Source organism: Sorex fumeus, unplaced genomic scaffold (assembly GCF_029834395.1).
Source record: "Sorex fumeus unplaced genomic scaffold, SorFum_2.1 ptg000009l, whole genome shotgun sequence".
NCBI classification, from domain to species: Eukaryota; Metazoa; Chordata; class Mammalia; order Eulipotyphla; family Soricidae; genus Sorex; species Sorex fumeus.
The window spans coordinates 21,829,851-21,855,479 of NW_026606066.1; the positions used below are offsets into that span (position 1 = coordinate 21,829,851).

Here is a 25,629-nt window from a genome sequence, read left to right on the forward strand (position 1 = left end):
GGAATCAATCCCATATAACCTGCCAACTCTAGTATTTAAAAATGACTGGCATCATGGTTGAAAGAACCATAATTCAGAAAATGTTCTTTGAGGGGGTATAGCTTAGTGGTAGAGCATTTGACTGCAGAACATGTTCTTTGAATTGTCATATACCAAGTTTATAAAAAATTTAGAAATCTCAATCATGTGATTTAAAATTATTTAAATACTCTTTGTCATTATAAAAGAAATCTTGACATTAAAACAATGAGATATGTTAACTATTAACTCCTAGATATTAAAGAAAAATATATTTGAGTGTTTTCTATTGAATATTATTAAAATGAAATATAAAAAAGAAAACTACATGGTTTATATAGCCAAGTGCATAGGCAGAAGATTTTTTTCTCTCTTTTATTTTTGTTAGTTTTCTAATTATTTAATTTTTTTTATAATTTTATTTATTGAATCACCGTGAGAGCATGTTGTTAAATGTAAAGCATTCATGAAAATAAAAGTCCGTAAACCTCAACTTTTTTTTAGTTATAGTCATTTCCCCTTAGGAATATGTTCCTCTCATAGCTTGTTCTAAAAGCTATTAATTGTAGTTCTGTCAACAGTCTTTTCAAGACTAGTTCAGCTCATTTATCTTTCCAAGAAATCGAAAGTAATGGTGTGAATTTGGAAGCGATCTTCATTTTCTGGTCCAGTGAATGTGGGTGCTGTGAATTCTGTGTGAAATTGTAGAGAGAGGTAATCAAGCAAATTATGTAGTGTCACCTGTTCTTACTTAGACTCACCTGTAAAAATAGTAAATGGTAAAAGTATGTGGTTTATAATTTATAAAATAAGAAGTGGCCCATTGAATCACTGTTATAGATTATTATTTTTTTCTTTTTTGTTAAATTTATTTATTGAATCACCATAAAAAAAGTTACAAAGCTTTTAGGTTTAAGTCTTGGTCATACAATGATCAAACAGGGCATGAAGGATGTGCCAGTACCGCCCCCCATCCCATGAGGCTGCAGTTTCCCTGTCACCCCCCAGCTCATACCTGGCTACCTGGCTGTCCAGTAAGCTCTGAGGTGGCGGCCACCATGCTGCTGGGGGAGGGGGGAGGCGGAAGAGACAGACACCCTTACCCTCCTGGTGGGGGGCATGCGCCATTGTCATAGATTATTAAAGTACTTCTTTTAGATCCTTTAAACATCAGTGACTTTTCTCTTAAAAAATGACCCTTTAAAGTAACTTTGAAAGTCAAACCTAAATGGATTTGTTGAAATAACATGAGGATGACATATTCTCTATTTCTGAATGTAGAAAGAGTGAGCCAAGAAACTGTCTCCCCCAGGGTACTTTTTATGCTTGTTTAAGACAAACTAAGAACTCTAAGTTGAGAGAAACAAAAGGAATAGTTCATGTATTCTATGTAGTTTGTGGCCTGTTTTTTTGGGATTCACTTTCTGACTTTTTGACCTTCTATACAAAATTCTTGGTTTTTGTTACTTTGGCTTACTAATATCATCTATAACGTAAGAATTTCTTTTTTTGTTTGTTTTCTTGAGATCAACAATATAATTAAATTTTTTAGGTTGCTGAATGTTTTATTAAATCTGACCGTATTTCATGACTAATGCTGCATTTCACTCAACTTCTGGGTAATTTATAAATCTGATGCATGATGCATGATATTTTAAAGTAGCAGGCAATTTTCTGTATCTGGAAAGTTATATCTTATGGGAGATTCATGCATATTAAAGGAAGCTTTTCATTTGTTCCAGTAAATTAATATTTAACATTCCTTCCTTTCACAGGCTGCCAAAATGGCAAATTATGCCAAGTTTCAGAAAGTCTGTGATCTCCTGTTTGTTATGTTTGCCATGGTTTTTATCACCACACGACTGGGCATTTATCCTATCTGGTGAGTACACAAATTTTCTTCCAATACTATTCCACCATTCCCAGTTGGACTTTATGGACCTTTTTCTTTTTGAATTTTACTCCAGATACTTAGTAGGTAGTTTAAATAAAATGAAAGAAACTAAAGAAACAGCATGATTTTTCTCATCTAAAGGATGGTTGCACACTGAACCAATATTTTCCACAGGATATTGAGAAGCTTATGTAGGTTCTAAAGTTACCAAAAGCCCCTTGTCATTTTAGACTTCAGTGTAGAATATGATTTGAAAAACTTAGCCATAAAGTTTAATTCATAAAGTAATTTAATTCATGATGTAATAGCCATAAATCTGACGAGCAGCAGCAGTATTACCTGGGAACTTATTTGAGGTATCACTTCTTTGCCCTGCTAATCTGTGTTTTTGTAAACCTTCCTGGTGATTCTATTGCACATTAAATTTTGAGAAACATCATCCTATATAATTTTCTTTATCGCCGTATTTTCTGTATTTTCAACTAACACTGATGGAAGATCTGTATGCTTTTTCTTTCATTGGGAATCAAGAAAAATATATTGCAGTTTTTGATAAAATTTGAGCATCTTTTTAGTAGAAAATCTATCTATTCCCATTTAATCCTTTTTCAAAGCTTAATGCTTGAATTAGAAAAAAATGCCCTTTATGTCACTTGCAAAATTGACATCAAAATTGCCATTAGTAACTTTCACAAAGAAGAAATCCGAATGGCAAAAAGGCACATGAGAAAATGCTCTACATCACTAATCATCAGAGAGATGCAGATCAAAACAACAATGAGATATCATTTCACACCACAGAGACTGGCCCACATTCACAAGAACAAAAGCAACTAGTGCTGGCGCGGATGTGGCGAGAAAGGGACCCTCCTTTACTGCTGGTGGGAATGCCGGCTGGTCCAACCCTTTTGGAAAACAGTATGGACGATTCTCAAAAAATTAGAATTTGATCTCCCATTTGACCCAGCTATAGCACTCCTGGGAATATATCCCAGAGAGGCAAAAAGGTATAGTCGAAGTGACATCTGCAATTGTTTGTTCATTGCAGCACTCTTTACAATAGCCAGAATCTGAAAAAAAACTGAGTGCGCGAGAACAGATGACTGGTTAAAGAAACTTTGGTACATTTACACAATGGAGTACTATGTAGCTGTTAGAAAAGATGAAGTTATGAAATTTACATACAAGTGGTACTACATGGAAAGTATCATGTTAAGCGAAATGAGTCAGAAAGAGCGGGATAGACACAGAAAGATTGCGTTCATCTGGGGAAGATAAAGCAACAAAAAGGGAGACTAACACCCAGGAATGGCTGAGATTAGTACCAGGAATTTTGCTCCATGACTTGAAGGCCAGCCACACGTGCTAGGTGAAAAGGAAGCTCAGATAGAGAAGAGAGCACCAAATAAAGGGTGTTGTGAGGATCCTTCCAGGGTGGGAGAAGCATGCTAAAAGTAGTCTATAGACCAAATATGATTGCCACTCAGTGCCTCTCTTGCAAAACACAGTACCCAAAAGAAGAGAGAGAGAACAAGGGGGAATGCCCTGCCACAGAGGCAGGGTGGGACGGGGGGTTGGGGGGTGGGAAGGATGCTGGTACCCATGGTGGTGGAGGATGGGCACTGGTGGAGGGATGAGTACTTGATCATTGTATAACTGAAACCCAAGCACAAAAATTTATAAGTCTATAAAAAAAATTGCCATTAGTGGCATTTTTTTTCAACTAAAGGCAAGTTATATCTGCCAAAAAAGTTATATTCTGGCAAGCTCCCTGTGACATATTCTATCTGCCAGACACAGTAACAACAAAGTGTCCAATGCAGACGTTACTGGGCCCGCTCGAGCAAATCGATGATCAACGGGAGGGCCTTTACTTTTTTAATGACAATTATTTTTCATTTTAAGAAATTGACTTGGATGGGAAATTTAAGCAATGAGTTGATAAATCATTGGTTTCTATAAATAAATTTATGGCACAGAGATGTATACACACACACACACACACACACACATCTTTCTCCTTGAGCCTCCTAGCTCCTTTGGACACTTATGAAAATTATTTCTAATGGTATTCTATGTGACACCTGTAATTTGTAAATCCTCATTATAGTTTTATTTGAGTATAGGTAGGAGACTTTGAAGTAATTTTTTATATACTGGGTATGTAATTATTGCAGGAGAGATTCTCTTTTAAGATTACTCTAAGAACTCAATGGTAAGAATTTATTTATTTATAGTTTTGGGGCTACACCCAGCAGTCCTTTGGACATACTCTTGGTTCCGTGTACAGAGATTATTTCTGGTGAGCTTTGAGGGAACCATATGTCGTGCTGGGAATGGAGCCCACATCATCTGCATACAAAGACAGTGCCTACTTACTATACTATCTCTCTGGCCCCTATAGTGGCAAGAATTTAAACAGAAAAAATTCAATCAAACCTCAGACGGACTTCTCAGGAAAGTAATAGAAAGCCTTTTCTACTTAGGATTTCTGATAACCTGAGTTTTATAAAATAAGTAAGTAAGTAAAGTAAGTAAAGGCCCTCCCGTTGATCATCGATTTGCTCGAGCGGGCCCAGTAACATCTCCATAGGAGACTTTGTTGTTACTGTGTCTGGCATATCGAATACTCTCGGTAGCTTGCCGGGCTCTCCGAGAGGGGCGGAGGAATCGAACTCGGGTCGGCCATGTTGGCTGCGTGCAAGGCAGACGCCCTACCCGCTGTGCTATCGCTCCACATCACTTTACAGTTCTTTGATTTGCTTCATTCTCCATCAGGATAGAATTAAAATAAAGATGCATCACTTCTCCTTTACTCTTGTTAACATATAAAAGCTCTTCAGGTTAGACAGCAGTGAATTACTTAGACTATAGTCTCGAAAATATAGAAATTATGCAATGCTGCTAATAAGATAACATGTGATTTGCTCTGTGATGTTAAACCATTGCTCAAAAAAAATCCTTTGATGAGGCCAGAGCATTAGTACAGTGGGTAGGGTGTTTGCCTTGCATGTGGCTGACCCAGGTTCAATTCCTGCACCTGGTAGTTCCTGACACTGTCTCACCTTCCTAGTAGGCTAAGAATTGCTGGGAAGGTTCACGGCCCCCTGAGCACTATTTGCAAGACTCCCGACCAACAGTTGGAGATCCAATTTTTTTTCAATTTTTAAAAGCTTCTTTCTGGAAAACAGACAAAATGCAGCAGACTCTTCCTAAGAGAAAACTCCTAAAAATGTGAAAAATTTGAATATATCATCCATCTGTAGGTTTTCTCCTCTCCAGAAATCATCTTTAGTTCCCTCAACTACTTCCGTTTGTTCTCCTCTGTTTGTTCCTCGGATTCCTCCTGTCATGGTCTTCTAAATGTAGAGTAGCTGGTACAAAGCATGAGAGAACTACAAACAAGCTTTATTTAGAACTTCATTTCTTCTGTTGCAGCCTGCTGCTGCATTCACTTTGTAGACAGCTTTCCCATTGTTCTGGTAGGGATCTGAGAAACAGCTGCACCACTGCCAGACTAGAACTCCCGTAGCCTAACATTAGTTTGTTTTTATTTAGATTTTTAATTATGACTTACTTATATACCTAATTATAAAAGCTATATTTATCCCTGTCGGATTTCAAATGCCATTTTCTGATGTTCTATTTAGCTTAGGATCTTGCAAATTATATCTAGTGCTGTACTTAATCCTGCCACCTGCCTGTTCCTGGTTACATGTATCCTTCTCATAACTCATTGAATAAAAGGTGATCCAGTCCTCCCAGGATGGGAGAAGCATGCTGAAAGTAGACTATAGACCAAACATGATTTCCACTCAATGCTTCTCTTGCAAGCCACAGAACCCAAAAGGAGAGAGAGAGAGAACAAAAGGGAATGCCCTGACACAGAGGCAGGGAGGGATGGGGGGTGGGAGGGATACTGGGACCCGTGGTGGTGGAAAATGGGCACTGGTGGAGGGATGGGTACTTGATCATTGTATAACTGAAACCCAAGCACAAAAATTTGTAATTCAATAACTATACCTCATGGTGTTTTACTAATTAAATAAATAAATAAAAAATAAATAAAAGGTGATCCAGGGGAAGTGCTACTACTGAAGAGTTTATTTAGTTTGACCTCATTATCTCAGCCACCAGTCTTAACTATATTTTTACTTGATACATTATAACTCCTGTCATCATGCTGCTACTTATCCACATTTTTAAAAGTGTTATAAAAGACCTGTCAGTGGTTTAGTGAAAGTCAAGACTTTTTGTTGTTGTTGTAAAAGGCATTTCTCTGCCCAGGAAAATGATAAAAGAATATAAACCTGTCTTACATGAGTTGACTTTGGGGAAACTATGATGGCACTCTTCCTCATCTGATTGTTGATAACATCTGCAGTTAACTCACCAGTCTAGAATTTCTAGTCTTAGTCTTTTGTATGTGTTTTAGATGTTGATTTGCACTTTGTAGAAGGCCATCATTTTTAATGTGAAAAGTGAATATTTATGGAAGACTCACTGTGAAGTCAGTACTGGGATAGATGTTGAGAATTCAAATAGCTACAGGCGTCCATTGGGAAACTTACAATTGAATCTCTATAAGTCCTTTCAGTATTCTGACTGTAATTGGCAAGGGATCTAGAGAGTATGAATTATTATTTTATGAACATTTATGGGATATAGATTATAGTTTATGTGATATATAATATAAATAAATTATCGAAATTAGAAGATTTCTTGTTTGTGTTGTATAGCTCTGCAAGATAAAGGAACAATAGACTTGATAGAGTATGTGTACAAAATAATCACTGGTTACCAGAGAGAAATGATGAAGGTAGATAGGACTCAGTTCTAACAAGCATTTTATAGAATTCTTTTTTCTTCAATGATTTGTACTTCCACTGAGAGAAAAAAATATTCCCTGTTACCCTCTGCTGCTTCTACTTTGCAGTCTCTTATGTGCAATTATCAGCAATACCCTACAGATTCCTCCTGATTATATTTGTATTCCCATATGAGGCATCTGAATTTTTGGAATTCATGATTTAATAACTCTAGGCTCTTTCTCTTTTGTGTCCACTTATCACAAAGACAAAATTTACCATCTTTGCCTTTTCAGAATCATGCATTGCCATTAGATTTGTTTAAGTGTGATTACATTTTTCTAAAACAGTACTCCTCAATAGAAGTATAATATAAGTTTCATAATAATAGTTTATCATTTTCTAGTTAGCACATTAAAATATAAAAACAGGTTACATTCATTTAATGTTTTATGTAGCTTTGTATATCCAAAATACTATTGTCTTACTCAATCTTTAAAATTGAGTGTAAATAGTACTTGTGATTACTGCAGTAAACAGTGCAAATCTACAGAAGAACAATCTTGACAGTATCGATATGCTACACATTTTCAGGTGTCTGTCCATCCTAGTTGATGTTCATAAGTTTACTGTTTTCTGCTATTTATTATGATGAAATTGTGTTTCTATGAGTTAGGGTGTTACTTACTCAAACTTCTGGGTTTACATTTTGATTCAGATGCTTGATTTTATTTTCATTTCCTCATCTGTTAAACAGAAATAATAATGCCTATGTACCGTTATAGCCTTATAGGGCTATAACACCTGTGCGGAATTAGAGGCCAGAATGATAATACAGGGATGAAGGCCTATATCTTGCTTGCACCCAGCCTTGATTCAACCCACTATACAGTTGCAGAAGTAGCCCTCTCGTGACCTCTGAGTACCCTAGTGATTCCCAGCACTGATACTGCAGGACCCAGCATCACTGCAGCCTCAGGTCCTAACACTGAGCCTGGATATCCAGCCTGGTTGGTTGAGAATCACCCAGGTTCCCTGACTACTTATTTGAAAGGCCCCCAAAATAATTTTTTGATACATAGTTATAAAGCTGTTCACCATCGACCTTTAGTCATACAATTTCCAACACCTATCCTTCCACCAGTGTACTAAGTTAAGTTTTTTAAAAAAAATCTCTTATGCCCTTCTTATCCATCATCTTTATCAAGGAAAACATTACAGATTCTTTCAGTCACTCATTTCTCTGCTTTCATGCTTCTCTGAATTTTCATATTATCTGTGAATGTTGTCTCAGTTCTTCAAAATGTAGGTGTCCAAAAAATGAAAATGAAAATGTTTGTAATAAAATGCTTATCTGCTCAATAAACAAAAAAATTAGGGTCCTTTATTTTTGTGTAATACACTGTTAATTTGAATTGAAACTTCTATAATTCTATGACATAATTATTCTGAAGTAATTCTTTTAGTAGTGTTGTGGGTTTCCTCCAATTATAGGATGGTAATCTTTGTGGAAGCATCAGATTCAAACATATTTTAGGTTTTGCATAACAATTTGACAGTCAATGACTTGGTCCTTTTTGAGAGTAAGCTATCACTAAGTTCTTGGTATTTTCATATTGATCTGAATCAGTCTGTGCTAAACCCCTACTTGTATGGGAACACTAACATTCCTGAACACATCCTACATTTATGAAGCTGTAGGTTTATCTACATAAAGTAGAATATGCTCAAACTTCTTTAAGCATCCTCCAAAATGCCTTATTCCCATGCCTATCCAGTAATTATTTACTGGGTAAATTCAGTGCTCTTTCAGAAAAAATGTTCCCTCATGTTTTCTTCATTGAGCTCTCTAAATCATTATGAAGTAGATATGCGTAGTTTCTCATTCATTAGAGAGGACTGATTCACTAGTAAGTGATCTGTCAAGTATCTCTGGACACTGGTCTTCTGACAGCTGTTCAGTTCAGTAAGTATTAGAAGTTCCAGTTATTCCCTCTACAGTGGAGCACTGTCTTCTTTCAAGATAAAATTGTTGTTGAGGAAAAAAAAAATTGTTGTTGAGGATGCAATTTAGGATGTTGTTATATTTTAAAAAATAAGTCCTTTAACAATGATGACCTTGTCTTTCTACCCCAGTCAAGACATCATCATGTCTCAGCCACACATTAGACAGAATCTGGTCAAGAAAAGTCTTATTAACAAAGATTCTGAAAGAAAAGGGCTCTATCAGAGAAGAACTCACCTTAAATCATGGGTCTTTTTCTAACTGTTTATCTAAAGACCAAGAATATAACTTCTTTGCATAGATGTCTTTAGCAGAAAAATAAGAAAGTAGTAATTGTTCCACTTATGTTACTGGAATTAAGTAAAAATGGTTTATAAAAACACTTACAAATATTAAGACCCTCCCGTTGATCATCGATTTGCTCGAGCGGGCCCAGTAACGTCTCCATTGCAGACTTTGTTGTTACTGTGTTTGGCATATCAAATACGTCACGGGGAGCTTGCCAGGCTTTGCCACGCAGGCGAGATACTCTCGGTAGCTTGCTGGGCTCTCCGAGAGGGGCGGAGGAATCGAACTCCGGTCGCCCATGTTGGCTGCGTGCAAGGCAAACGCCCTACCGCTATGCTACCGCTCCAGCCAAATATTAAACATTTGAAAAATAAGCTACTACTTTGATCCCTAGCAACACATACATATAACTGTTAAATATGAAAATTTCCATTATTGTCAACTGGTTGGCCAATTTTTATTATATTTTATAACCTCAAACTAGTCCAAATTAAGGAAACATTTCCATAGAGTTTTTTAATACAACTTAAGTGCTATATCTAAACATGAGTCATGAAATATATTGTTTTAGTAATTTCTATTCTCAGTATTCAGTGGCCTTGTAATATTGGATGTACAATAAAGGCAAGACTGCTTTATTCTTTCAAATTCTAATTGACTATACCTGTCATAAGCCACTAGCAGTAACTTACTATTAACAGAACTTTGTAGAATTTCATTTAAAAATGTATGTCCATTGTATCTTATAAATCGAAGATTCATAAGTCATTATCCAGCCAAGAACAGGCATATAATTACCAGAATTTCTTCTTGTTCCCTAATGATAATTGTTCATGTCCCCTTTCATGTTCCACCAAATCCTATCTCCTCAGATAAAGGAAAGTTAGGGTCAATATGTACTTTCTGTGGTCTGCTATTTACACAGAGGATATGACTTTTCAGATAGCTACTTTCTGATGATCTTTTTTTCTGTAAACTAGGATTTTCTGTGCTGATTTATACTCTGAATATCTCGGTCATTAAAATTTTAAAAAAAAATTACAGAGAAGCCCTGCTTATTCTTTCACCATTTTCCGTAATAAGATTAGAAATTCATCCAGATGCATGTGGGAATATAATTTACTCTAATTTTTCAAAACATATTCTACCAAAGTAGTGTGGTCTGTGTGCTTTTCTGAATATCTGATCAGATTAGTCTCAGAGCTCACAAATTTGAAGAAGCTGAGGTTACGTTTTGTTTTCCCACACAGTCTCTTGATAAATTTTCTCTGAAGTTTTCCTTGGCAATTTTGTGTGTTAAATATAAACAAAGATAAAGGATAAAATCTAAAATCTTTTGCCTGTTAGGTATGTTGGTATGTTTTTAATAACACTTGAATGAATTTGGTATAGTAAATTCTTTCCTCGGGGTAGAATTAAATGGAAGTAATGTGTTTTGAGATGTTCTGTGACTTCTTGTACAAGCATGAAAATTTTAGTCATTTCAAAATAGAAGGCCTAGATCAGGAGTCAACCAGATACTGCCTGTAGATCATCTCAGCCCACTGCCCCACCCCACCCCCCATTTTTGGTAAATAATATTTTACTGGAACAGAATCTTGTCCATTTGTTACATGTTGTTCTGTTTCCTGATGGAGGGGCACAGTTGAGTGAGTGACTGTGATGAAAGTGAATGACCCACAAAGCCTAAAATATTTATTGTTTTATCTTTCAAAGAACAAAATTGCCAATGACTCCTAGGATAAAAATTAGTTGAATAAAATAAAAAGAAACCAGCAGAGACGTGATGAAGTTTTTAAAAGTATTCAGTCTTTTAATATTCTCTATAAGTCTCATGTACCATAGCACTGTAGCACTGTCCTCCCAGTGTAGCACTGTTGTTCATCGATTTGCTCAAGCGGGCACCAATAACGTCTCCATTGTGAGACTTGTCACTGTTTTTGACATATTGAATATGCCACGGGGAGCTAGCCAGGCTCTGCCATGCAGGCGGCATACTCTTGATAGCTTGCCAAATGGATGGAGGAATTGAACCTGTGCAAGGCAAACGCCCTACCTACTGTGCTATCACTCCAGCCTTTCATGTACCGTAGGGGGGAAAAAATAACAAACATGCAGGTCTCTCAAAATTGAAGGTGAATTTGGTAGGCCTTATTGGTAGAATTTTTCCTTTTGTGACTTGAATAAACAAAAATGGACAATGTCCTAGTAACACTCTATATAGAATTAATGTCTCAGCTGTTCCCTCCCAATCACTGCACGGAATCCTTTGCGAGGGTGGGGGCAAGGAAGCAAAGAATAAGAATGAAAAAAATTATCTGCTCAGCATGTGTTTATATGATATCCATGGAAAAAATCAGTTTGGCAGAGATTTACTTTCACAGGAATATCCAAAGACTGGAGAGATAACACCATAACTTGGGTAATTGCCTTTCTTGTGACCACATGTGTTCGATTCCTGGCCAGCATGTGTTCAATTCCTGGCACTGCATGTGATCACCTGACTGCCATCAGCAATGGTCCCTGAGTACAGAACTGGGAGTAATTCCTAAGCACTGACAAGTGTGACCCCAAAACGAACAATAAAAAATATCTGAGTATTGAAATAAAGTCTAATACTGGAACCAGAACCAGCCACCACCATGCTGAGACCACTCTCCGCACACATGAAGGTACCAACAGAGGAACAAAGGCATGCAGGTCCCGGGGCTGAGATCTCCAAGCCTACTCAGATCGGGGCTGAGCATCCGCCACCCAGATCCTCCAAATTCCAGTAGGCGGGGGTCACACCTACCAACTGGCCCCCTGGCACCGTGTAATCCCATCAACAGCCAAGACTCAGAGACTATAAAACCCAGCTCCCGGAAGCTGGGTTATGACATTTTATTATCTTATTCCTACTTTGGACAAACTGGCAGGCTACCGAATGTAACCTGCCCACACGGCAAAGTCTGGAAAACTCCCCGTGATGTACCCAATATGCCAAATATCAGTAACAATGATGGGTCTCATTCTCCTAACTCTGAAAGAGCCTTGAATATGGCACTTTTTAAAAAAAATCTCAGCACTAGGACAAAGGAGACGTTACTGGGGTCTGCTCGAGGCAACTGATGAATAACAGGATGGTCGTGATTGTGATCGTGATCGTGACTGGAACCAGAAAATTGAAAAGTGTGTATTTGACAAGGATCTCACTTCATTTGAGTGTAAGGGCTTTATGCAGCGTACTAGAATGAATGAAGATCCAACATAGCCCAGTTTTTTTCTCCTTACATTATCATGAAGTATAGTTGCATGCCAGGTTGGTTCTTTCCTCCAGCCTTTACCCTTCTGTGTGCTAAATCTGGCTCACCTGCCAATGCACCCATCTATGCATGCTGAGACCCTTCTCAATGGACCTGAGCTCAGCCATGGACTCATTTTGGCCTGCCTGTTGAAACTTTGCCACCTGGAGTGAGATCAGAGCCCTTCCAGAAACCCTCCCTGAAAAATCTTGTGTGCAGTGATCTATGGCTAAATCAGTATAAGTCACTCACCATTGCTGCATCCCCACGCCCCCAACTGTCACCTCTGGAATGACAGTAGTGCCAAGGAACCAGAACCAGAATTTCCCTGGACTCACCCTCTTCTGTATGGTAACATCTATGTTGTTACTTACTTTCCTATGTCTTTTAGATAAGAGAGGTATCCAGATTCCTCCCAAACAAATGCTGTTCATTCTTTGAGACCTGTCCAGTGTACTTCTCCGTAAACCGGCTGTGTGTCAGACACAGTAAGGGTGTGGGGACATAGCTGTTGAGTAGGTCACCAACCCAAGAATACCCAGCACTGAAAAACTATTACCGAATACTTATTTAATCAACTTTTAGAGATTCTCATGCCGTTTGGTAGGATCGTGACTGAGACTTGGCAGCCCACACACGCTTTCTTCAAGATACTGACTAGACCAAAGGAGATGGAGATGCCAGTGACTCAGTAGCTTTTACAAGCCGGGACATTCCAACCACTGAATCATTTTTCCTCATAGAGAATTTACAAACTCAGAATTTTGAAGTTTGATGAATATTGTTTTGTCCATGGCACATAATCTTTTTAAAATGAATGCTCAATTTAGAATTCTAAATGTTGGGGCCAGAGTAGCAGGATAGCCAGAAGGGTATTTGTCTTGCAGCACCAAGTTGACCCCAGTTTGATCCCTGGCATCCCATATGGTTCCCTGAACCTGCCAAGTATGACCCCTGAGCACAGAGCCTGAAGTAAGACTTGAGCACTGCCAAAAACAAATAACCATAAAAGAACTCTTAATATCAAAAAATTTTAAGTATAGGGATTGATATATGTAAGGAAAAGCAAGAATCAAGTAGACTCCCTGAAAATGCAGTCACTGACCATGAGACCACTCCACATTCTGATTAGTGAGGCACAGAGAGGCATTTGCCTAGGGACTCTACGGCAGAGACAGGGAAACACCACCTAAGAGGAGAAAGAAAGAAAAAAAAAGTGTATTTGCTCCCTCCTTGAAATACAGAGGAGAGTGAGCACAGAGCTTGGTAGAACAAAATCTCAGCTGGAAATATTCAGTACTGTCTGAGGACAGTTGTTCCCAGCCACCATCTGGGAATTCTCATCTGAATTACACCAGTGTGAGGTTTGTGCCCAGCCTCAAATTCGTAACAAACTCTGCATGTCTCAAAGCAACCTGCGCAATCCAATGTAAGTTGCTTCAGGTTTTCCTTGCAAAATAGGCAGTGCTAACCCAGACTTGATTTTCATAGACACTAGTGTCTTTCACTGTTTTGTGTCTTGTACAGTCCCAGCTCAATCCTTAATCATATTGCCAGAAGAGAATAATTAACCTGAGGTACTGGTTGCTAATACATTTGTATTGTGGTCTTTCAGTTATATATTTAGTATAAATATATTTAGTATAAATATTCAGTGTGCATATTTAGTGAATAAATGTAATGTGTGGCTTTGATTGAAATATTAAATTTGGTTCAAAAGGCCACAAGAAATTTGTTCAAATAAATGTTTCTTAATAACTTCAATTTTTTAATGACAACTGGTAGGAACAGCCAAACTGAAACAATTCCAACTTCTAAATTCTGAGAAATTAAGTTTCACTAATTTAACTTGGGGATGGGGCAAAACTACCACACACCCAGAGGTTCTCAGGACTTACTCCTGACATTGTGCTCATGGATCATTCCTGGGAGGGCTTCAGGGATCTTATGAGATGCTGGATATCATATTCTGGTCAGCAGTATATAAATTAAGTTTCCTATCCACTGTACTATCACCTTAGTCCTTATTTAGTGTTTTATAATGGGGCCGAGGAGATAGTCTAGAGCACGTTTTGCGTTCAGGATCCCCAGGTGTAATTCCCAAGACCACATGGTCCCCACAGCACTGTCAGATGTAACTCCCAAATACCAGAAGGTGTGACCCAGAGCAAAATAATAATAATAATAATAATATATTTTAAATTGATTTTTTAATTGAAATTCAAAGATGCACTTAATGAATAGAATAGTCTGTTAAGTATAATTGCATAGCAATAGTGTATATGAATCAAATAAGGAACCATGGGTGATTATTTCCCAAAATAGTCTCCAGACAGTGACCTGTGTTCCTAAGCATTCTCTTCCCCTATTATGCTCTGCTCATAGTTGTCCATAATGATATTAACTTGAAGCAGCACAAGATTAAGAATCAGCAAATAACAGTGAGTTATCTTTCAGTGACTCTCTATTGTGAGTACATTTTGACTAAAAATAGTTGAACAAGACCAAATAAAGAAGATGTTGAGTTTATCATAAAGTGAGCAATAGTGACTTCCTCAATCAGTATGTTATTCCACCAGATTTTTCTCATCCCAGGGACGTAGAAGGATGTTATCTCTTTTAACCTATACCAAAGGACAAAAACCTACAAATTAATGCTATAACTTGACATTCAAATATAATACAAACATATACTATTTGGTCATATAATACGACCATATACTATTTGGTCAATGTAGGAGTTAATGTGAAGCACTGAAGAAAATTTTTTTCTTGGTGCACAGGTCTCTTCAATGTAAATGAAGAGGGCACATACCACCGTTGCGCCCCCTGCCCTTCCAAGAGTACTACCTGCCATGCAGGAGAAACATACAAATCAGCACTTTATTTTATTTTAATTTTTTTATTTACTCTTCATGAGCTACAGTTACAAAACTTTCATGTTTGAGTTTCAGTAATATGATTGAATGCCCATCCCTCCACCAGTATACATTTTCGAACCACCAATGTCCCCAGTATTCCTCCCTCCACCCTGCCATCCTACCCCTTCCCCTGCCTCTGTGGTAGACAATTTCCTTCTTACTCTCTCTCTCTCTCTCTCTCTCTCTCTACTTATTAGTATTATGATTTGCAATATGGATAATGAGAGCCATCATGTTTGGTCCTTTTCACGTTTGGTCTACTTTCAGCACACATCTTCCATCCCAAGTGATCCTGCCAACCATCATTGACTTAGTGATTCATTCTCTATCTCAACTGCCTTCTCCCCCAGCTCATAAGGCAGGCTTACAACCATGAAGCAATCTTCCTGGCCCTTGTCTTTACTGTCCTTGGGTTTTAGTCTCATATTATTATACTTTATATTCCACAAATGAGTGCAGTCATTCTATGTCTGTCCCTCTCTTTCTGATTCATTTCACTTAGCATGATACTCTCCACGACCATTCACTTATAAGCAAATTTCATGACTTCATCTTTCCTAACAGCTGCATAGTATTCTTTTATCAGCACTTTATTTTAAATGGTCAAAGTTTTCCTAGGCATTGAGTTTACATTATCTTCTGGAAATGTCTGGTGCTTCATAAATCAGATAGAAGCTGCTTGTATGACTTCTTGTACAGAAGAAACAAGAATATGAATTTCTCAGTAATTCATTGAGCTGTACCCACGTTTCTCTTTCTTCTGAACTATATGATTATAGTTATTCCAAAGTATATTCCTATTTCAAAATGTAGCTAGATATTTGACTCTCCCTTTGCTGAAGCCCTCCTCTGGGGTGCTGTGTGAGAATCAGTCCTCTCCATTACCACTGGGGATTATTTCTTAAAATAGTCTCCAGACAGTGGCCTGGGTTCTTGGGCAATTTCCTCTCCTGTTGTACTCTCCTCATAGTTGTTTGTAATGATATTAACTTGAAGCAGCACAAGATTAAGAACCAGCAAATAACAGAGAGATATCTCTCAGTGAATCCTATTAAAAGAGTTCCAACAGGATTAGGACCTGGTTTTGGTCCCCATAGTCTGTCCATGCCCACTGTGACCCTGGTACGCTGTCAGTCTATTCTGTCTTAGACTACAGCCTGTGATTTGGCTTAGGTCAGTGGTTTTAACCTTAACTAGTCTAGGTTTTAAGTGGGAATTTACTGTCACATGGTGTTTTCCTCTGGCAGGGCTTTTTACTCATTTCAATATAAGAAGATCATCCTTTAAAAAAAAAAAAAAGAAGAAGAAGAACATCCTTTTTCTTAAGCTTTCTCCTAAAACCAGCTAGGAATTTTCTGAACATCAGATTAACTAATTCTGTAATTTTCTTTTTTTGTCTCAAGTCCATGTACTCTAATTCCTCTGCCATTATTTGCCCATTTCAATATGCTGTCCCTCACTATTTATATAAGACAAACTTTTCTTTCAGGTAGAGCATGCAGAGGAATAGACTTGTAGGGGCCTGTTCCAGATATACTGATTTGTGACTGTTCTATTTGTTTTCAAATTGATCTCAAATATCCATCCTTCAAAGTTTTAGAAAGAATGATGAAAAGTTGCCTTATTCTGAAAATAACTGCCTGCTTAATTAGGACAATTGCTTACTTTAATCATAGCCTATTTTTTTTCACACACACAAAAATAAGTGAAATAAAGTGAGTAGTTCATTTGTATATGATAGTTTATAAAGTATATATATATTTATATCTACATAGATTTATCACATATAAATATGCCTTATTTACTATTAATATATGTAGACATAGACAGCCATAAATATGTAATTTCTAGGTATTTTATTACACGGACCTATCACACAGTATAACTTTTGTTTACCCTTATAACCATAAAGCAAATATACCAGCAGCTTCCATTAATTCCTAGAGTTCTTATTTTAGAAAATAAAAAGTGGTGAGACTACTGACTGCTGCCTGCTGCAAAAGGAATAAAAGGATTAAAATTGAATGATGCATTTCCACAGAAATTGACATTAATGGCTTAGATTTCAGATAAGGCAATTTCATTGCTTTTACATGAAAATCTTACCAGTCTCATTAAAAAAGTAGATTCTGTGAGCACTTCATATGCCTTGAGAGTCTTAATGCTACAAATAGATCTAAAATAGACTTGCCATCATTTCTAAACATGCTCAAGATAGGCTTTTCAGGATCACAGTTTTAAGAATCTTGAAAAATATCTAACTTACAGAGCCAACAATACTGTAAGCATGATATTGAAATTATAAAAACTAACCTTTAAAATGTGCCTGAATCTCCAGAGTGAAGTACAGGAGTTAGGACATTAGCCTTGCACACAGCCAACCTGTGTTCCATCTCCTGCACCCCATATGGTTTCCAGGAATAAGCCCTGAGCACTGTCAGGTGTGGCCTAAAAACCAAATTAATTTTAAAATGAATAAAAATTGAAAAATAAAATGTGCCTGTTAGGGAGGCAGGCTGCAAAGTGGCAGGCGACCTGGAAACACTGGCGGAGAGAAGTCAGCATTGGTGGTGGGATTGTTGCTGAAACATTAGATACCTTCATAATGTAACCTGTAACTCAACTATTAATAGCCATGTAAATCAAGGTAGCTGAATATTTTTAAAATTTTTGTGTAAAATTGTTTTGAATTATAATTTAAATTTTTAATTTAAAATGTTTAAATAAATATAGTTTCAATTTTAAAAGAAAATATTCAGTATATTTCCAAACCACTTGAGAAAAGATAACAGACTACCTTCAACTAAACAAAGAGAAAGCAGGTTAGTTTTTCCTTCTTCAGGTTAATCTTTCATTGCTGTTTGAGTGTGTGATGACAAATTCTGTCCTCAATGCTTCTCTCTCTGAGAAGATGGCAATAATAATGATACTTTCTTTTTAGAGAAGGGAGAAAAATCTTAGCCCCCAAATGTTGTCCGTTAGTAGAGTTGTCATTTAACCAAATCAATATCTTGTTAGTGGAAGAGCAATAAATCAAGTTGTTTTTCTAGGATTTAACTCATCACAGAGGGACAATTAAGAAGATTTATATTCAGTTCTCCCATAAATAACCACAGTTTTGGATAATTGTTACAACAGCTCAAAAGCAAATTAAAACATGGTAATGGTGCAAGGGGAAGTTAAGGACAGTAGGAATCTAGCCCTAGAATTTGAATTAAAACAGCAAATGTGATAGTGATCTTGTGCTTAGTGTAATTTATTGTCATGTCTTCTTTTTGAAGAAAAGATCAGTGGGGAAAATCAGATTCCCAGTACTTTCTATATGTTAACCAGCATTCAAAAGAGGGAAGGAATTCACAGTATCTATAAATACTGCAAGTCAGATCAAGGCAAATGAGACTGACATCCAGTCATGTAAAATTATACATGTATTCTTCATTGATAAAATGAGAGATTTGGATTATTAGTGACATCTGTTGACTCTGATTTCTTGAGTTTATAATTGACTATCACAAGTAGGTCTAATCTTCCCATGAGAAATGTTTGTAGTGAACACTGGGGATGTGGTGGGTAATAAACCTATAGATGACTTGCTTTCAGAGTTTTCAGTGTGAAAATGTAAAGAAATAAGGTGGTTATTGGATTGAGTGGCAATAATATTAAATTTTTTTACAGCATAGTGACATTTGTGCTTCATTTTTAGAAACAGAAGTTAGGAGCAAAGTAGGAGTTAGTGAGGTAACCATGAATTCCAAAATAGACTTTTTCTTTTCAGAGTGAGGCAGGAGAGGGGTTAAACATCCAATTTACTGTTTGCTCCAGTAAATGACTTCTCAGGCAGCTATGATTCCTTGTAAAGAAAGAGTGATGAGCTTGGGCTGAAGTAATAGCACAGCGGGTAGGGCGTTTGCCTTGCACGCGGCCGACCTGGATTCGATTCCCAGCATCCCATATGGTCCCCCGAGCTCTGCCAGGAGTAATTACTGAGTGTAGAGCCAGGAGTAAACCCTGTGCATCACCGGTTGCGACCCAAAAAGCCAAAAAAGAAAAAAGAAAAAGAGTGATGAGGGACTGGAGCAATAGCACAGCAGGTAAGGCGTTTACCTTGCATGCGGCCGAACCAGGTTTGATTCCCAGCATCCCATATGGTTCCCTGAGCACCGCCAGAAGTAATTCCTGAGTGCATGAGCCAGGAATAACTCCTGTGCATTGCCAGGTGTGACCAAGAAATCAAAAAAAGAAAAGAACGAATGATGAGACTAATGATGCTGAAAAATTGGAGAAATCTAAGGAAGCAGAGTCCTACAGGATTAAGTCTGATGGAAGGGTCACCTACAAATAGAAAGCATTTCCTTTAGATAAGCAAAGACAAACAGAATGAAAGATGTGATGGAGGTGGTAGGTATATATATGATGGAAAGGTATATCTCATGGTCTACTTTATAGTTTCTCTTTTTCATAATTTTCATTGATTTTTATTGGTTTACAAATTATGGAATTTCAAAGATATGGCTTCTCATCCTCTACATGTAAAAAAAGCCCCCCACTTGCCTCCTACCACCAAAATTCCAGCATCATCTCTTCACCACAAAATATTCCTCTACAGATTCCTCACATTTTCTTTCAGTTAGCACCATTGTTTTCACCAAGTCCTAAAGTTAGTTCAGTTGCCTTTTGCCCGTTCATTTGCTTTAGTTAATATACCCCACATAGGAGTGGATTCTCCAATAGTTGTCTTTCACTTCCTACTTATTTACTTAGGAAATCACCTCAAGCTTCATCCATTTTATTCAAAAAGGCATTATTTCATCTTTTTTTTTACTGGTACATTATTCCATTAAGTATTTATGCCACAGCTTCTTCATCTAGTTATCATTCCAGTGGCATGTAGGCTGATTTCATGTTTTTGCTTTTGCAACTAATGATGCTGTTAACTTAGGAGTACAAATATCTTCTCAAAAGAATGGTTTGTACCCTTTTAATAAATGCCTAGCTGTAGTACTACTGTGTTAAAATTGCTTTTATTTTTGAAAGGAAATTCCATATCATTTTCCAGTAGTTTTTAACAGGAAAATTATGGTCAGATACAAATTGTGTGAATTGCTTTGGGATTTGGGTTAAAAGTTCTGGAGAATGAGAATAGTATGATGATAGGTTCTCAGTGCCCTCTGAGCCAATGGTCAGTTAGCAGCAGTCACTTCCAGGGTATCTTGATCTCTAATGCAAGCAATTCAGGTTATGTATTGTGTTGTGACCACACAGACTAATGTTTCCAACCTGTAGATTTGTGATAGAAAAAGTGTTCATGCTTTCTGTGAAGGTAGACCAACTGGAAAAACAGTTCAAAAATAACCAGTTGGTTTAAATTAGTTGCCTTCATATTAATGTGATTGTTTCTTTTTTCCCTTAAATCAGCGTAAAGCCTCAAAATCTCATTTGAAAGCATCTGTTGATATCTCTCAAGGCAGCACAACCTGCTGTTCAGATGAAAATTTTTTTCAAACCATTTTCTACCAGAGAATAATGTAATCCTTTCTTGGGATTCTTAGTAGCCTTGGGCTTTATAAACCAGGAAGGTACCAGGTAGTGGTTATTCAAGTTTGGGTCTCTGTGAAAGCAGGGGGACTTTTTTTATTTTTTATTTTATTTTTTTTATCCACCCAGATCCTCCATATTCCAGTAGGCAGGGGTCACACCCACCAACTGGCCCCCTGGCCCCAACTGGCCCCCTGGCACCGTGCAATCCCATCAACAGCCAAGACCCAGAGACTATAAAACCCAGTTCCCGGAAGCGACATTTTATTATCTCATTCTTACTTTGGACAAACTGGCAGGCTACCGAATGTAACCTGCCCACACAGCAGAGTCTGGCAAACTCCCCGTGACATACCCAATATGCCAAATACCAGTAACAGTGATGGGTCTCATTCTCCAAACCCTGAAAAGAGCCTTGAATATGGCACTATTTAAAAAATCTCAGGGCTAGGATGAAGGAGACGTTACTGGGGCCTGCTCGAGACAATCGACAAACAACAGGATGGTCGTGATCATGATTATTAGTGAATCACCATGAGGTACAGTTACAGACATACAAACTTTGGTGTTTGTGTTTCAGTCATACAGTGCTCGAGTACCCATCTCTCCACCAGTATCCATTGTCCATGACCGATGATCCCAGTATCCCTCCCTCCCCCCACCCTATCCCCTCCATCTCGCCTCTGTGGCAGGGCTATCCCTTTTCTTCTCTCTCTCCTTTTGGGTGTTCTGGTTTGCAATAGGGGTATTGATTGACCATCGTGTTTGATCTATAATCTACTTTCAGCACGCATCTCCCATCCCAAGCTGGTCTTTCAACCACACACTTTACTTGGTGTTCCCTTCTCTATCTGAGCTGCCTTTTCCTCCAGCATGCGAGGCCAGCTTCAAGCCATGGAACAACCTTCCTAGTACTTATCTCTACTTTTCTTGGGTGCCTAATCTCCCATTCTGTTACTTTATATTCCACAGATGAGTGCAATCTATGTCTGTCTTTCTCTTTTTGACTCATTTCACTTAGCATGATACTTTCCATGTTGATCCACTTATATGCAAAGTTCATTATTTCATCTTTTCTAACAGCTGCATAGTATTCCATCGTGTAGATGTATGAAAGTTTCTTTAACCAATCATCTGGGGATTTTTTTTTCAGAGCAGATAAACCAGTTTGGTTGATCACAGATCATAAGCTAGGTTGAAACATTGATGGTCTATGTCCCTGAAAAGCATTTGCAGCTTCGCTGATCATTGACTGTAAGTGCAGCATAGACTTTTACTCTTCCCATTTATTAGATATAACTAAATGTTCATCAATTCAGTGCCCTGAGAAGCCAATGTTGAAATGGAATTAGTAGTACCAGAGTTTTATTAGGTGGTGATGCTTATTACAATGAAAGGGAAATAAACAGGAATTTGGCTTGCAAAGCTTCGAGACAGTGTTGGAAATCTATTATGTCCAATTCAGCAATCAGAGCAAAGATTTCCCTTAAGAGCCCAGGGATGGGGATATGGTGACTCCTTTTATTCCTGAATGTTGAGTATTAGCAGAGAATTGCCCAGGCCTCACTGCAAACATGGCTTCAGCTCTTAACACTGTGAAGGATTCTAATAACACTGCCCCTGGAGCTTGTTGATTAACTTTTCTCCTCACAGCTGAGGGGCAAATTCTTTTTATCTTTTCTTTTCTTTTTTTTCTTTTTGAATTTTTATTAATGAAACACCATGAGGTACCAGTTCTTGAGTCAAGAAGAAAGCTAAGGGGCCAGAAAGATAGTACAGTGGGTAGGGACCTGCCTTGCAAGCAGCTGATCTTGGTTCGATCTCCAGCATCCCATATGGTCCCCTGAGCACCGCCAGGAAGGATTCCTGAGTTCAGAACCAGAAGTTACCCCTAAACATCTCTGGGTGTAGTCCCACACCAAACCAAAACAAAACAGAAAGCTAATTGGCATACCTCCTCGGTATAAATTCTCAAACAACTATAATTAGGAAGCTGATACTGAGCTATTCAGCAAACCTTCAGGAACAAAAGAACCACACACATCAAAATGGCAGTAAGACTACATTTAGGTAGTCTTATCTGAAACAGGTCTTAGTAACCAACAGGGCTCATCATATTGTAATTTGGGAGCATATGTTGCTTTGCGTTGTTATAAATTTATTCTATATAACACCTAAGATAAATAATTCATCCTATATCAAAAAATATGGTTTTAAAATTTTAGGAATGGTACCAAAAAAGAGAAAGAAGCAATTAGGTTTATATTTAGTGATCTATCTATATGCATCTGGAGCACATTTGGGGGATAATTCAAAAGGGCCAATCCACTTCATGCCTCCTACTGCTAAATGAATGTGGGAGTCAAGCTGCTATTTTCACAGTGCAAGACATTTTATTGTTGATTAAAAAAATCTTCCACTTATACATAATCATTATCCTGGCAAACAACACTGTAGAATTTCAGCTCCTTAAACATAAAAAGAGAAAATAATTTTTGAAAGGCCTTATGAACTAAAATCAACCACATATCAAACATTTGAGTACATGTATCACAAACCAGAGAGATAGTACAGTGAGGAAGGCACTTTCCTTGCACACTAAGAATGCTTCGGGCCCACATATGGTCCCCTGAGCGTACACAGGAGTGACCCCTGAACAAAGTGACTGGAGTAAGCCCTGAGCACAGCCAGAAAACAGCCTATGCACAGCCCTTAAAAAAAACAAAATAACTAAAGTTTATACCAGGAAATTATATATTCTTTCATTTCAGTAAATGACAGTAGTGAACCGAAACTTGAGAATTTTTCTTTCCCCAACTAACAAAAGGCAAACTACATTTTACTTTGACAGTATAAAAAAAATTGGTACAAATGTCATAAAAACTTGACATTTAAAAAAATTGTATCTGTACCATGATTTACAATACTGTGAATGATGGTTTAATATGTTCATAATTCCAACACCATGCTCCTCACCAGTTTACCTGTTTCTCTCTCCCAAGGTATTGAAGACCTCCTCCCTTTCAACCACCCCCACCCTTGTTGATAAAAAAAAAAAATCTTCCACTTTTACATAATCATTACCCTAGCAAATAGAACTGTAGAATTTCAGCTCCTTAAACATAAAGGAGCTGCTTCATCCCTCTATCCCAACTCCACCCCATCCCCTCCCTCTCCTGCAACTCAGTTCTTTGGGTCAATACTTCCTTTTAATTTTTAAAAATAATTTGATGGGGTTTTTTGGGGGGAGGGGATACCCAGCAGTGCTCAGGGCTTGTACTTGGCTCTTTTCTCAGGAATCACTCCTAAAGGGGCTCAGGAAACCATGTGGGGATCAACCATGTGCAAGGCAAGTAAGTGCCTTAACCACTGGACAATCTCAAGCCCACTATATTTTAGCTATATAATGTCAATGCTTGTAACTATACATTTCTAAAGTTTCATTGTCAACTATGACTTGAGCCAGAACAACATATTTTTATAACTTCATATCTTCCCTAAATACTTCTTTGCTTGAAGTTCATTTTAAAAGATATACTACTACTGAAAGAAATTATTGATTGTTAATTTGGGGAAATAAGCTCTTAAATAAATTTATAACTGAGATATTCATTTCATACCTAACATCATTTTTATGCCATATACTGAAACCAGTGGACTAATTAAAATCTATGGTCTATTAAATTTTAACCAGAAGGTTCAAATAATGCTATAACACTTTTAATTACAAGATACTTCTAAACCATTTTCCGATACTTACTGCACTATCACTGTAAGTGTTATACAAGTACAGAAATTAAAAAGAAGTTTTTTATCACACATGGAATTTTCATCTTGGATGGCATGAAAGGGAAATTAGCATGTATTGGACCACTGTTCCATTCAAGTACTAAGTGCTCCATGTATAATTCTCAGAGCAGCAGCTCCACACATAGAGCATCTTCTGAGGGCATACTATGTGCCAGCTCAAATGTATGGTACTATATTTCAGCTAAAGAAATGAGATGCATTTCTTACCTTTAAAACAATTTTATTATAACCCCTGCCCTTAATGTATAACAATTTATATTAATGCAGTAAATATTAACACAAAAGATGTGGGGTGTTGTTGAAAGCCTTATACCTTATACCTTATAATGGTATAATCTGGTCTATGGTACAGAGATTAAAAAGAAAAATCTTAAGCTATTTCTCCACTTTTTTTTCTTTTTGGATCACACCTGGAAATGCACAGGGGTTACTTCTGACTCTGCACTCGGGAATTACTCCTGGCATTGCTCAAGGGACCATATGGGATGCTGGGAATCGAACCCGGGTTGGCTGCGTGTAAGGCAAAAACCCTACTGGCCATGGTATTGCTCCAGCCCCTATTTCTCCATTGTTAAACTGGGCTGAGGTTTCCCCAGAAAAATCACACGGAGACAAGTTGCAATTAATAAGCCAAAGATCTCTATTGGCTAGCTCTAGCTATGGCCCCCTTCTGGCTCACCAACACAGTGACACCTTCTTGGAACAAGTGCACCCGAGTCTCAAAAGCATAACATTATATAACATGGACTTTTCCTTGGACCACCCTTTGGACACAGTCTGAGAGGCTTTCCACTACTTGCACTGAGCTTATTGACTACAAGTTGGAGTTACATAAAGGTTGCATAAGAGTTGCATAAAGGTTGTATAGTTGGGGCTTCCTACCTGCATCTAATTGGTTACCCTTAGTTGACCTCACCATGGCTATCTTATTTTGGGGAAATCATGACTCAATTCCAGGAATTCTGGAACTAAAACCTAGGCATAGCTTCTTCTGGCTTCTTTATGAGCCTGTCATAGTGCTGCCTTTGCTTCTCTATCTCTCACATCAAGTCTTTCTACTTTTCTG

The 25,629-nt window shown here is 37.6% G+C and overlaps 1 protein-coding gene across 1 annotated transcript in view; it reads left to right on the top strand.

The window, feature by feature from the left end:
* Nucleotides 1-25,629, top strand: part of CERS6 (ceramide synthase 6) — a 350,871-nt gene that overhangs the window by 294,867 nt on the left and 30,375 nt on the right. The window contains exon 8 of the mRNA XM_056110252.1: nucleotides 1,794-1,900. Within this exon, the coding sequence (XP_055966227.1) occupies nucleotides 1,794-1,900 (107 nt within the window). The remainder of the gene's footprint in view (nucleotides 1-1,793; nucleotides 1,901-25,629) is intronic.